This window comes from Grampus griseus (genome assembly GCF_964374135.1).
Source record: "Grampus griseus genome assembly, chromosome: 13".
NCBI classification, from domain to species: domain Eukaryota; kingdom Metazoa; phylum Chordata; class Mammalia; order Artiodactyla; family Delphinidae; genus Grampus; species Grampus griseus.
This window is the reverse complement of record NC_139007.1, coordinates 67,613,332-67,628,209: the sequence shown is the minus strand read 5'-3', so window position 1 is coordinate 67,628,209 and position 14,878 is coordinate 67,613,332. Positions and strand designations below refer to the sequence as shown.

General features: G+C 39.6%; 1 protein-coding gene across 1 annotated transcript in view; it reads left to right on the top strand.

Moving 5' to 3' along the window:
* ADAT2 (adenosine deaminase tRNA specific 2) overlaps positions 1–14,878 on the top strand; it is a 59,128-nt gene that overhangs the window by 10,016 nt on the left and 34,234 nt on the right. The window contains exons 2-6 of the mRNA XM_082669115.1: positions 2,195–2,299; positions 4,674–4,824; positions 6,404–6,510; positions 10,830–10,902; positions 11,011–11,125. Coding sequence (XP_082525241.1) covers positions 2,195–2,299; positions 4,674–4,824; positions 6,404–6,510; positions 10,830–10,902; positions 11,011–11,054 — 480 coding nt within the window. The 3' untranslated portion in view covers positions 11,055–11,125. The remainder of the gene's footprint in view (positions 1–2,194; positions 2,300–4,673; positions 4,825–6,403; positions 6,511–10,829; positions 10,903–11,010; positions 11,126–14,878) is intronic.

The following is a 14,878-nucleotide window of genomic DNA, read 5'->3' as shown; positions in this document are numbered from 1 at the left end:
TTATATAAAGTTCAAAAACAGGCATAGTTAAGTCAGAATAGTGATTTAAGCTTACTTTAAATTTCATTCTTTGTGCGATGATTGCCTTAACTGCACCAGTACTTAGTCTCCACCCTCCTCAGCTGTCAGTCCTCCTCCTGGCTTTCCTTTCTATAGTAGCCTATGGTACATTTGTATATTTATTTGTATATAGTCACCAAACCTTGGAGCTCTTCAATCTTTCAAACTTTGCATAAACTGGGTATGCTTTAACTGTTTTTACAGAACTGGGACAGCACTAGCCTGTGGGTAGTTCATGACACAATTCTGAAGAATGCGGTCTTATTGCTTCAGATACTGTCTCTTTACACCTCTCCATGCCCCAGCTCTATCCCACCACTCCAGATGGGAGAGAAGTACAGTATGCTCCCACCACGTGCCTCTCCTTTCAGCGCTTTTGGCCAAATGATAAGTGTCAGTTGAGCAAGCTTGAAGCAGCTAAGGAACCCACGCTGGCATTATGATAGGATGTTATTGCTACTGTAAATAGTGTAGCTGGGAGCAAGAGGCTAGTGCAGGAGATAGAACACACTGTTTTCAGCTAAGTCTTCAACTTGGCACTTTATATGCCCTATGGTGTGTGAAAATACCTCTACTTAAATGGGAGTCTTGTCTTCCAAAGGGTCTCTGGCCTGCCACAGTAGGAAATGCTGTGCCTTTCTAGAAACAGCTGTACTTGGGATTTTTAATTGTAGTGAGGTGGCAATGATTGTATACTAGTCCAAGGGTTGCACCCGTTTAAGGTTCTCTCTCACGTGTGGTATCAGGGCATCCCAGAGGTAACCTGCCTGTTTTTGCTCTCTGCCTGAAGAAGTATTCCTTAGCTGTCCTGGGCCCCGGAGCTGCTGGAGTTCCCTCAGCCATAGCGCTAGAAGAAAAATGGGCAGCCTCTGATAGAGGGGAGACTTTGCAAATATAATAAATTGGTTTGCCATTCCTGGGATGGTGATGGAACTACACCTAAACTTATTTTTCTCATTTGTGTTTTTCAGTTGAGGTATACTTCACATACAGTGAGACGCACAGTTCTTAAATGTATTATTCAGTTTTGAGTGATGCAGACATCTGTGTAAGCCACATCCTTATCAAGATAAAGTTTTCACCACCACAGAAAATTTCCTTGTGTCCCTTTCCAATCTACACATCCCCTTTCATGAAGCAACCACCGTTCCAATTTCTTCCATTGTAGTTTAGTTTAGTCTGTTCTAGTACTTCACATGATTTGACTTCTTTTCCCTTAGCACGTCTGAGATTCATCCATGTTGTTGTGTGTATCAGTAGTTTGTTTCTTCTTATTGCTGAATAGTCTTCTATTGTGTGACTATGCCACAGTGTGTTTATTCATTCTTTTGTTGATGGGCACCTGTTCTATTTCCAGAGTTCGGCTATTATGAATCAAGCTGTTATGAACATTCTTTTACAAGGTTTTTTGGTGGACATATATTCCCTTCTCTTAAATAAATACTTAGGAGTAGAATAGGCTATATGTTCACAGGCTATATGTATGTTTACTTCTTAAAGAAACTTCCAAAATGTTTTCCAAAGTGGTTATGCTATTTCATTGTATAGAGTGCTCCTAAACTTTTATTGTCTCACTTAGAGCAGAAATTGTGGGCACAGGGAGATATCCAGTCTGGTCACCTTTATGCTGTTGGAACTCTAGAGGATATTTTCTGTAATTTTTAAAGAAACAAAACAATAAGAATTTCAACAAGGAAAGAATTTTAATAAAAGATTTATAAATGTTACTTATTCTTCTGCCTCTTTGCAGATATATACACTATCTCAGAAAAGGTGCATAGACCCTGGCAATTAAAAAAAAGAGTCAATAGCAAAAGGAGTCAGCAACAGTCTTTTGATTACTTCTCCCCCCGGTGAGAAGAAAAAAGTCAGGGGACTCAGGACCCGTGAAGGGGATTTGTTCCTGAGTCTCCTTAATATGGATATGATAGAGAACAAAGGCACTAAATACTAATATCTAGTATTAGTATTAGTATTATACTAAAATACTATGTTTGAGAAAAGGGAAGGCTGACCTGCATTTCTTTGTTCTGGTGTTTGTACGTGTGTGTACTGCTCAGGCTGCATCTTTTCTCTCCTCCCATCTTTTCATGTTCTGAACATTACCTCTTAGATTTTCCATTTTGTCTTTCAGGCCAAAGAAGCCCTAGAAAATATTGAGGTTCCTGTTGGCTGCCTTTTGGTCTACAACAATGAAGTTGTAGGGAAGGGAAGAAATGAAGTTAATCAAACCAAAAATGTATGTGAGTTGAACAGTATAATTGCAGACATATGGAAGTGATGGTAGGTGTGGAATGAATTTATCGTAGATGACTAGAAGATGGGTCTGTGTAGAGTCCCGTGAGTATCAGTGGAAGGATGGTTTCCCTAAACATCTCTTTTTTTGAATGCCCTTTTTTTTCTGATTATAAAAGTGATACATGTTGATTTTTTTAATGAAAATTCTACTTTATAAAACACATCAATTTAATTCATATCGTATCCTTTAGTACCTTTACATAATGTATTCCTCATGGTAAATTAAAAAGTCACCCTCAGTTGATAGCTATGGAAGTATAAAAAGATCGTATAAAGGAAGCTCTTCCTAAATCAGATAATTCAGTGAAAGACAGTCTCCACCACCTGCCGTCTCTATCTACAGGTACACTTGAAAAGCTTGTGTGACTTTAATTTATTGTGGTTAGGTTGAGAAGTTCATGAATTAAGGCAACACTTCCTGAACATGGTATCGCAACAGTGTGTCACAGTGAGTATAATGAAGTATCAAGTTTTAGGATTATAAAAAGTGCTAGGTGGACCCGAGGATAGCTTATGACTTTAATACCCCTCACACAGACCTTGATCTTACTTGGGAGCCAGAGAACACACTGGCGTTGGAACTGGTGCTGTGAGGACTTTAAAGTTCATCCATCACATCTCTCAAAAAGAAAACTCAGATTTAGTGAAACACAAGCAAAATAGGAACCCAGATTCATGAAGCAATTGTTATGTGGATATCAAAATGCTTCTGAGATAAGTAATAAACCATAATACAGCAATTAGTGAATATGCAGATACTTATGCAGGAGTGGAATTTTGTGTTTTAGATAATTATCATATCTCCCTATGTGTATTTTGTAGTTCAGAACAATATCTTTAAGGTGAGATCACTGAATGTCCTAGCAACATCCATCTAAACCCCCAGTGACCTGGGTTTCTTACACACCTTGAAATTAACCTGGATTTATTTTTAGTTTTCTATGCTCTATAGAAGATCACCCTATAATCACAGTATAGAAAGACTCTTGACCCCAAGTGAGGAGACCCCAATCCTGCTTTTGGCTCTGATACCATCACCCTCTGTCACCACCACCATCACCTCTCCCAGCTGTGTGTCTTTAGTAACCTCCTAACGTAGCTTAGCTTCTGGTTCTTCAGCAGTAAAAGAGTTGATTGAGGTGATTTAGGTCAACGATTATTTCTTGAGAACTATGGGGACATTTGATTCAGTAGTTCTGAATCTGATTTTTAAAAAGCACCCGAGTTGGGGAAACTTTTCTTTTTTAAGCTCCACATTTGGTGCTGGTATGCAGTCATGGGTGGGAACCTCTTTGCTAAAGCACCTTCCAGCTCCGAGTTTATATTATTTCTGGGCCAGCAATGCTCCCATCTGCCTCTGGCTTCCATGGTACCTTGGCCACTGTGCCAGCACTTTCCACACCCTGCCCTATGTCACAGGTAAATGAACACCTTTCTGTTTGTCCCATCAAATTTTATGCTCGTTGAGGACAGAGACTTTTTTCCCCACAAAGAGTTTAGCACAGTGGCTTATACATAGTTGACATTCCGTGTAAGTTTATTGATAAACATGATTATCATGAATATTATCAATAATTATCACATAGCAGAGTGCATATATCACGTTATGCGTCATTGTGCTTCATATAATTCAGATCGCTTTATGAGATGTAGATACCAGTATATCCAGTATTACACTGGGGAAACCAAGGCTTGGAGAAGCTATGTAACTTGCCCAGGGCTGTATAATCAGTAACATCACAGTCAGGATTCAGATTGAAGTGTGGTTCATTCCAGACTATGTGATTTCTCCTCTACTCAACTACTCCCATGAGGTATCTGAGACTGATACCGAATCTCTGCTTCTCTCTAGAGTCTGCCAGTATATAAAATCTCATCCCAAAGAAAATACAAGTGATGACATTCCAGTGATGATATTCTAAATATAGATTTGCTTAGAGTGAGGTCAGTGACAGCCTTGAAAACATTCGTATTTCAAGTGTCCCCTGAAATATTCAGGAACCATAGACACATTTTTTTTTGAGACTTATCTCTCTATGGCATTTTAATTGAAAGAGTGTCCCCTAAAGTATTTAGGTACTTAACTAAAAATAGAGCATAATTCGTGTGGCATCTCAGATTAGGTGTCTTTTGTTGGTGAGATTATGGTACTTGAACTAGGAACTAGAGTGTCAACTGCTAAGGGTGTCCTGAAACCTTTATTTGCTAAAATGCTGGCAGAAATGATAGACCTATTTTTCATATTTACTTTTGAATATTTGTAAAATACAGTTACATGTAGCCAACAAGGTCAATGCAAGCACCTCTTCTTTCAGGCTACTCGACATGCAGAAATGGTGGCCATCGACCAGGCCCTAGATTGGTGTCGTCGACATGGCAAGAGTCCTTCTGAGGTGTTTGAACACATGGTGCTGTACGTCACTGTGGAGCCGTGTATCATGTGCGCAGCCGCTCTCCGCCTGATGAGTATCCTTTGACTTCATGGGTTAATGTCTCGTACTCTTCCTGTGAACTCGAAAATGGCCAAACATCATAGTAGAAACATAACCCATTTCTACTACATGAAAACAGAGACTTATGAAACAAATTATAGGAGGTGCACATTATAAAATACAGTATCCCTTGGCCAAAAAATTTTTAGGAAAGATTTTTGAATAATAAAATTACCTCGTTTTTAATATCAATAAACATATAACTATTAAGTAAGCTAGAGCAAGAAACACATGACAAACTGTCGTGTAAAGATAAACCATAAATTAGATTATAAAACAGTGTGCATAGGAAAAGATCTGAAGACTATGCATCTGTTTTGCCTTTAGTGAAGAGATTATAGGTGATTTAAAATTTTTCTTTCTCTGTTAATATGCTTTTATTGTTTATTTTTGCCATGAATACCTATTACATAGAAGGCTTGAAAAATTTTAAGTCAGAAGTAAATACAAAGGAAAAAACAAATCATTTATGATACTATAATTGTAAATAAATGGGAAATTGATAAAGTTACAGCTCTTTGAATTCTGTCTTTCACAGAATAAGCGACACAAATACTGAATACAGCAAGTTAACCTCTAAAGATTTTTTAAAAAATTATCTTATAATTCAACAACTCAATTTCATACTTGCATATTTTTATGTACTTATTTTGCTGTGTGTGAATCATTTAATCACTTTAAAAATAATAGAGAGGGTTTTGAATATGAAAATATGTACAGTTTCCACTTTACAAGCTCTCTGCCCATCCTGCCTTACAGAGTGGCTCTGCTTTAGTCTGGTTTGTACTAGGTCACAGGTTGTATCTCTTTGAGGAAAGAACAGGGAAAAATCTATTATTTTTAAGAGGTGAAAATCGCTGGATTAAATTCCTGCCTCCTTTCTGGCTCCAATTCTCTAATGATTCCAAAAAATCATCTAGGAAAGATCAGAGAGAGCACGGAGCTCTGAGCGTTCAGCAGCTACACAGTCAGTTTTCATTCCGTTTGCAGTTGTGACACATTAGTTTCTATATTCTTTAAATCTCTTTCTTTTGTGTAACTGGATTGTGTAACTGGATTTTTAAGACGAAGCCTAAGTTTAATTATTTTTTGATAAGTGTGGCTGTTTTTTTGATAATTTATTTTTTGGCTGCGTTGGGTCTTTGCTGCTGCATGCAGGCTGTCTCTAGTTGTGGCGAGTGGGGGCTATTCTTCATTGTGGTGAGCGGGCTTCTCCTTGCAGTGGCTTCTCTTGTTGTGGAGCACAGGCAATAGGCACGTGGGCTTCAGTAGCTGTGGCTCGTGGGCTCTAGAGCACTGGCTCAGTAGTTGTGGCGCACGGGCTTAGTTGCTCTGCGGCATGTGGGATCTTCCCGGACCAGGGATCAAACCCGTGTCCCCTGCATTGGCAGGTGGATTCTTAACCACTGCACCACCAGGGAAGTCTCAGTTTAATTGTTTTTGAGAGTAGCATGGCCTTTCCTCTCCAGGCTAGCTGGTATAAACCCACCCTAGTTTTGTCACAGTAGGCACTTGAACTGCACACTCTTTGTAGGACCTTAATTCTTCCTTAGAAATCCCGCTGGTTGTCTATGGCTGTCAGAATGAACGATTTGGTGGTTGTGGCTCTGTTCTAGATATTGCCTCTGCTGATCTACCGAATACTGGGAGACCATTTCAGGTAACATGAACTGTTATACTTTTTCCTTTTTTCTAATTACTGTGATCTCACGATGGGCTTGCAAGTAGTTAGCGTGTGCTCAGTACACCAAGAGGCCACGCTAGAACCAGGTGGGCTCTCGGGACCTCTGGTCAAGGTCATTGATGCCTCAGTGTAAGACCACAGGTTCATTTCCAGGTGAGTGCTCAGCTCTCTTAATTAACAGAATTCCTCCAGAAGGAGAGTCCCCAGCCTTCTGAGTTTTCCTCTAACAGTCTTCACCCATGCCTTCAGCTATGTTTGAGGACCCTACCACTGTGGGCGTTCTCCATCCATGCGTATGCCTGGCTCCACGCTATACCAAGTTTGTGTGAGGCTTGGTAACAGTAGATGCTATTTACAGTGAATGTACAATAATTTTGCACAAAGTCAGTCGTTTTGCTTGATTGCCCTGTACTATTTTTGGTGCCTAGCAATCGATACCTGTTTTCATTATTTTTTTTTCCTGCCTTTTTAATGTTGAAATTTCCCCCAGGCCCAAGAATCCACTTAGAAATTCTACTTTCCCTTGAACCTTGCCACTTCTCCCAAAGTTTTTATGTTTAAGGCTATGAACAGTAGGAATTTATATTTCAGCATTTGGTCTGTAGACAAATACCAGTTTCCATAAACTGGTTTGATTGTTTTTTTTCTCCAGATGTAAGGTTAATCCTAAAAGTATTATGCTTTAAAAAGAAAAGGGCTTAACAAATTGCTGGACATGGTGGGTAGTTAACTACAAAGACCTCAGATATTCTTGGGAGAATATTAAGTACCTATGAAGGGCTAAATTTGGCTGAATCCCACTGAGAACAAGATTTGGAAAACATTCTATTTTGAGTTTTGCCAGCTGAACATTGGCTTTCTTAACAACTCCTGCACTTTTGAGAATAGATGACTTTTGACATCACATCAGAAAAGAAATTGTAATAGAATGATGGAGAGTAAGCAATACAGTTAGCTTGATCATTAAAGAAATAGGCAAAGTGATTTGCTTTTTCCAGTTGCTTCTATCAGTAGCTCAAATTTTGCTTACATAACTCTTCGCAAGTGAATTGCTGACTCTACTTCATTTATGAGAAAGATCTAAAGAATTTCTCAAAGCTTCTGGGCAGAACAAAGATGAGCTATTGGATATCAGACATGGGGGAACATTTTTGACCGACATGCCGGTGACATTGAGTGCACACCATCCTCTCCTGCACGTCCCTGCACAGAATCCAACAGTATCTGGTTGAACCAAAAAATAAGTTCACTTGCAGTGTGTGTACCTGGCCAGATTGGCTCCATCAAAATGAATGGCCATGGTTTGAAGCCACATCTCCAGATTTGATGCCAAAATATGTTTTTTTTTTTTTTTTTAACAGTGTTTTGAGATTCTAGAGAAACTATCGATACCCCAGGCTTCTGGATGCTGTGTTTTCTACTTTTATTTGGTTGGCTTAGGGTGTGGGTAGGGGTGAGGCGGGAATTTGTGGGAGGTGGGATGCTGTTTTTGTATTGCAGAATTATAGATTCTTTTAATACTGTATTATAAGCAGCATTAAAGTTCATAGAGGAGACCTACAGAACTATTCTTTTCAAAGAAGATGGTGATTAATTTACTTTACCTGCCTTGTGTAAAAAAACTATTTTAATTAAGAATATGTGCTTTTGTTAAAGCCACAAATTTGTAGCTATACTAGATGCCCGAAACGATTACCTTAGTAGCTTAGAGGGATCCAGTTTCCTTCTCCACCTGTAACTCAGTGGGTCTGGTCCCTGAGTGCACATTAGAATCACCTGGAGAGCTTGGACCCAAGCCTGTGCTTGGTCCCCACTCCAGACCCACTGAATCGGAAGCCGTGGAGGGAGGGGGAGCATTGGTATTTTTTTAGTGAGCTCCCAAGTGATTCCACTGAGCAGCCAAGGTGGAAAACCAAGGTTCTAACTTTACCTGAGAGGAGAGTGCTTTGTGCAGGTGGGTGCTCCTGAGACAATGAGGAGAGGTGGGGGACCCGGGGGACGGGAACACTGAACAGTGTAGGAAACGCTGTACTCACCAACATGGTTAGAAGATGAAGTACTGAGAAGCCAAGGGAGGAGAGGGTTCAAAAGAGAAGCAAGTGTAGCCAGGAGTCTCCACGACTGCAGAGAGTTGAGGAGAGTGAAAAGACCAGTGTTTTGGTCAATAGGGGCCCTTGAGATATCTAAGAGGGCAATCCTGGGAGCACAAGCCAGTGAGGATGAGGTTGGGGAGGAACTGAGAGCCGCAAAAGTGACGGCCACGATTCGGGAACGTTCTCTGGGAGGAGCAGGGTATCAGCTTGCGTGGGGGACAGGGTAGAAGGAAGATTATCGGTTTTTTTTTTCCAGCTTTATTGAGATATAATTGACGTACAACATTGTGAGATTATAAGGTGTACAGTGTGATGATTTGATGCTTGTATACAGCAAAATGTTTATACCACAATAAGGTTAGTTCATACATCCTTCACTTCATATAACTACTATTTTGTTGTTGTTGTTATTACGTTATGGTGAGAACACTTAAGCTCCCCTCTCATAGCGACTTTCAAGCATACAATACAGTATTGTTCTCTTTAGTCACCATGCTGGAACTTACTCTTCTTACAACTGACGGTTTGTACCCTTTGACAAAAGTCTCCCCATTTCCCCCACCCCCTCCGCCCCTGTCAACCACTATTCTACTCTCTGTTTCTATAAAGAAAGTATTGTATATATGGTCATATATATATATGTATATATGAATATTATTCAGCCATAAAAAAAGAAGGAAATTCTGCCATTTTCAACAGCATGGCTGGACCTCAGGGGTGTTATGCTAAGCAAAATAAGCCAGGGAAAGACAAATACTGTATGATCTCCCTTACATGTGGAATCCAAAAACATCGAACTTGTAGCAGGTGGTTTTGATGGGGAAGGTTTATGCAGGCTTTGTGGGCCCAGGCAGGAGCCAGCTGAAGCACAAGAGAAAGGGAGGCTCATCTTGAGCAGTGGACCACACTCGCCGGCCCAGTGCTGGCTCCATCTTCTCCTGGGCACTGCTTCCAGATGGAAGATTCCCTGGTATCTCCTCCATTCATTGCATCACTCATGCACCTCCAAAGGGGGCAGCGTATCAAGTCCAAACGCCTTCAAAGCCCTATATATTTTGACTTCGTTTTTATTGCTTTCATTTCTTTCCTTGCACTCCCTTAATAATCACCCCACCCCCATCAGTTGGTTTTCTCACTCACGACCTAAGCCTATTCCTACTCTTTCCCTGAGATGATCTGCTCACTCTTTTTAAATATTCTCTATCGTTAAGGCAAGTTTAAGTTTCATCCCCCTGCTGTTACCACAATTTCTATTCTTTCACATGTTGATCACTTCTCTGAAGGAATCTACCAAAGATAGAACAAACTGAACACTCAAAAAAACATCCTTTGTAGTAAGGATCGACTGATTTTTTCTTTAAAGAGCCTGAGGGTAAATATTTTAGCCTTTGTGAGCCACTTACATCTCTGTCACATATTATTTATTTTTTAACCCTTTAAAAATATAAAAACCATTCTTAGCTGACCATTTCTAGCTGTGGACTGCCAACCCTAGCTCTATAGAATCAAACACTTAATGGGCCACCAGTAAAGAACAGCAGATAAAAATAGCTTAGTGCTGGGCTTCCCTGGTGGCGCAGTGGTTGAGAGTCCGCCTGCTGATGCAGGGGACACAGGTTCGTGCCCCGGTCCGGGAAGATCCCACATGCCGCAGAGCGGCTGGGCCCGTGAGCCATGGCCGCTGAGGCTGTGCGTCCGGAGCCTGTGCTCCGCAACGGGAGAGGCCACAACAGTGAGAGGCCCGCGTACCGTCAAAAAAAAAAAAAAAAAAAATAGCTTAGTGCTTAGTGAGCGCTTAATGATATGCCAGGTATTTAACAGGGGTTATATTATCTAATCTCATTTAATCCTCACAAAATCCTTTTGGGTTAATTGCTATAATTCCCTGTATTTTACATATGAGGGAACCGAAGCATAGAAAGTTTAAGTATCCTACCCAAGATCACATAGCTAGTGATTTGTATTATGATCACACAGTAGTTGATTGAGAAATAATAATTAGTTGATCGAGAGAGATGTTTGAGACCATATGTCTGGTTTTTTTGGGGGGAAATATGCTTCCTTACCCATGTTACTAATATCCTCAAGGCATGTTAACACTGGAAATGTGTTTACATAATTCCGTATATATTGCAGTTTTTGTGGGATACAATACACATTTTCCTAGGCCTACATTCATTCTCAGCTTTCTCGTTTCATCAGTGCATCCCTGGATATCGGGCTGAGGAAGCAGTGGAGATGTTAAAGACCTTCTACAAACAAGAAAATCCAAATGGTCAGTTTTCCACTACTGTATGTGTGTACTTCACTTAAATCAGTACGAAGAGAGTCTGCACGGGCCTACCTCTTCATTTTCTCTTTTTCTTTTCTATTCTTTTCACAGCACCAAAATCAAAGGTTCGGAAAAAGGAATGTCAGAAATCCTGAACTTGTTCTAATGAAAGACTCATGTTCCTGGACGACATTCTTGGACAGAAAGCTGTTGACATTGTTGAATCGTATGTTTATATATTGTCCTTAATCCATGGGAAAATGGTTTTTCATCATTTGCTCTGTTAAGGGAACAAATTAGCACTTTTAAAAAGTCTGACAACTGCAAACAACTCCTAGATTTTCCACAAGCTGGAAGAACATTTTTAAGAAGGGGAAAAATTAAAGATTGACATTTTAGAAATTAGTAAGCAGTGCCTGCTCTTCCTGCCAAAATCGTTATGCTCGGTCCAGGGAAGTGCTGACTTTCAGGGGATGTGTATATCTGGCCTCAGTTACCTGGTGTGTCTGCATGGAGCGCATTGCCCTATGGACACCTGGTCTAGGCCTGGCCTTTCAGACTCGGAGCCTTCATTCTTGGTAGCCACTATGTTCTCCCAGGGTGTGGGGGGCAGGATGTGACTTCCTTGGAAATTGTATACGAATCATATACATACAGACCGTGATTCTATGGTCCTTAGAGCAGACTTTTGCTTTTATAAAGCATTTAGAGAAAATACATACTGTTAAAACAAGTGCTTAAGTATCATTTAAAAATTACAGCATACTGCTATTGTAAAATCTTATTTATGCCTTCTTTGAAGATGAATAGTCTTAACAGTAAAAGAAATGCATAAATGGACAACTCCTTCTTTGTTATTGAGCAACTAAACTGTGCCAGGCTCTGTTCATTCGCTGAAGCAGTGAGCAAAACAAAGAATCCTGCCCTCATGGAGCTCATATTCTAGCAGGAGGAGACAGATAATGAGCATAACAGATTACACAGTATGTTAGAGGGTGATAAAAATTATGGCAAAAAGAAACAGAACGGGGTAGAAGGGGTGGGCGTGCCATTTGGTGGTGGGAATGCTGGTTGCAGAATTATGGTTAGTTTCATCTGAAATCAAGCACAATTATTTCTCTTTATAAAAATCCAGATTTAGAATTTAAAATCTAAAATGTAAAAGGACTTCCCTGGAGGTCCAGTGGTTAAGACTCCTCACTTGGCACTGCAGGCGGCAAGGGTTCCTTCCCTGGTCAGGGAACTAAGATCCTACATGCCGTGCGGCGCGGCAAAAAACAAAACACAAAAAGCAAAACTAAAATGTGAAAGTGTCAGCACAACCCTCAAAGGGTATCCACAGCAGGAAGTCCCAGGTATCCATGCTTCCTGACTGCGGCAGGGGTTGCCTCTGATGCACTGCAGCTTTGCAGAGCCGTGCCGGGATGCTCTGCATCTGCCCAGAAGGGGGCCTCGCTGTTCCACCAGAAGCCCAGCTCCAGGCCCTGGAGGGCAGCTCCTCAGTTGCATTTCTTCAGTGGATTTATTTCCTTGATGCAAAGCATCTGTATTTGTTGGTTCTGCCATTTGAGCGATGTCTCTGACTTGTTTGTTTTGAATTACATTACAGGCTGGAATGTAATTGTGGTAAAGTATTTTTATATTGCCAAGAGTAGCAGTTAGTCACAGTTACATGCTTCAGAGGATTTATAATTGCTTGTTTTTGTACATGTGTGTTTTTATCTGCATTTGAGAAGTTTTATGGAGAAGAATATGCATGACTTTAAATCTATAATAATGTTATATGTACCTTCCCTTCAATTTCACCTACTTTAAAGATGATCTTCTCATTAAATTTTAGTGCTTTGACTAGGTTATTCCTTTTTGCCATTGGTCATGATTCATTTCTGCTTCTTATGCTTTTCTGCAAGCAGACTTCATTGCACTTATTGTCTTCGTGTCACTTTCTTGGGGATTATTGGTAGATAAAAACCCTGGGAACTTTTTTCTGGGGAGTACCACCCTTTAAGTCCAGCCAAGCATCTTATGTCAAGTAGGTTCTTGGTAAACATTTGTTAAATAAAATTATTGATTGAAATTTAGGGAAAAATTAATAATAAGGAGAATATCTGGGATAAAAAGCCAAAGCCAAATAGTACCTGGGTATTTTACCCCAGAGATAGTCACTACTAAAAGGATCAAGAAAATAATAAAACTAAAAAGAGGAAAGGACAGAAAAGACTTACCCACTATACATATGTTCTGTCTTTGCTGTGTTTTGGAGAATGGGTAAGTATTCCAAATTCCTAAGGATGGCTGAAAATTTTAATTTTGATTATTACTTTTTTGATTCTCTTTCCAGTGATTGACTTACAGAATAGTCTCTCCTAAATTTTTGGTCTTAGGCACAGTTCCCTCCATTGCTTTGGGGAACAATCAGTTTGGATGGAGTACTGAAGATGGGAGGTCAGCACCTCCAGCACTGATACAGGACCATTGTGGGCTCACAGATGTGAAGGCTGTGGGATTTTGACAGCAGTTAGGCAGTGGTGGTGAGGAGTTGAGGATGTATGATGAGGTGATCCTGCTTCCTGAGTGGCATATTCTCTAGCTACTTAGATGTGGCTTAAAATATTGAAATGCTGCTGTTAGAAAGATTGAATCCAATTGATTGATACTGATGTAGTGTGTCAAAGAGACAAGCTGAGAGGCTTGTTTTGTGTATGACATAATTCTGCAAGCTGTGGGATGCACAGAGGTTTTAGAATCACAGCCTTCTTTGGAGAAATTAGTGGGAAATGATTGCATCTAAGTTGCCGGGGTACCCAATGTTTACTGGTCTGCACCGGACTCTGCTGAGAATGGGTGGTGTGTAATGCTTTGGCACCGTCAGTCACTGATAAAAGATCATGTTAAAATATCTGTGTTTTCTTGTGACTTGGCACTCTCCCTTACTGTGTTGTATTTGGAGTATCATGGAGAGAAAATAGATAGCCAAGAACTCCAACGTAGGCAAGAACTGTTAATTTTTCTTTAAACTCTATTTGGAAATAACTTCAAACTTAGAGAAAAGTTGAAGAAATACCTATATATCCCTTATTCCTTAAACCTATTAACATTTTGTACCTTTAGATTTATCATTTGATATCTATTATTCTCTCTCTCTCTAAAAAAAGTATATATAAATATATATATAAATACATATATATCAATATGTTTTTCTGAACCATTTAGTAGAAAGTTATATACATCATACATTCTTATACAATTCTCATATAATCATGGTATAGTTATTGACATCAGTAAATTTAACATTGATATAATACTTTAATATACCATTTGTAGTCCAGTTTTGTCTGTTGACCCCTTCACCTCCTTTAGAGAATTTTCCCCACCCCCCTGCAATATCAGATCCATTCTGAGGTCACATATTGCATTTGATTTTCATGTATCTTTAGCTTCTTTTATTCTAGAACATTTCCACAGCCTTTCTTTGTCTTTTGTGACATTGACATTTTAAAAATAATACAACCCTTCTGCTCCACCTCCTTTCTTTTTATTTTTTTATAATGGTGTTTCCTCATGATTAGATTCAGGTTATGCATTCTAGGTGATATTATGTTCTTCTCAGAGTGTCGCATCTGGAGGCCCCTAAAGGCCATCTGTCCCTCGCTGGTGATGTTAATTTTGGTTACCTGGTGAAAGTGTTATCTGATTTCTTTGCCAAATAATTATTGTTTTTTTTCCCCTCCCTTGCAAAGAATATGCAGTCTGGGGAGAGGAACTGTTACATTTTTTGAGAGAAAATGTATTCAACATTGATGGAAAGGAGGGGGAAGAAAATTAATGACATATATTTCAAAGCAACTGTTAAATTATTTGATTGCGTTCCTCCTCTATTATTACGTCTGCCAAAATTTATAAAATTCTTTACAAATTCTTTTCCTAATAATATTTTAAATAGGGATGTCTTAAAACTCAAAAGGCAGCCTCAGAAATA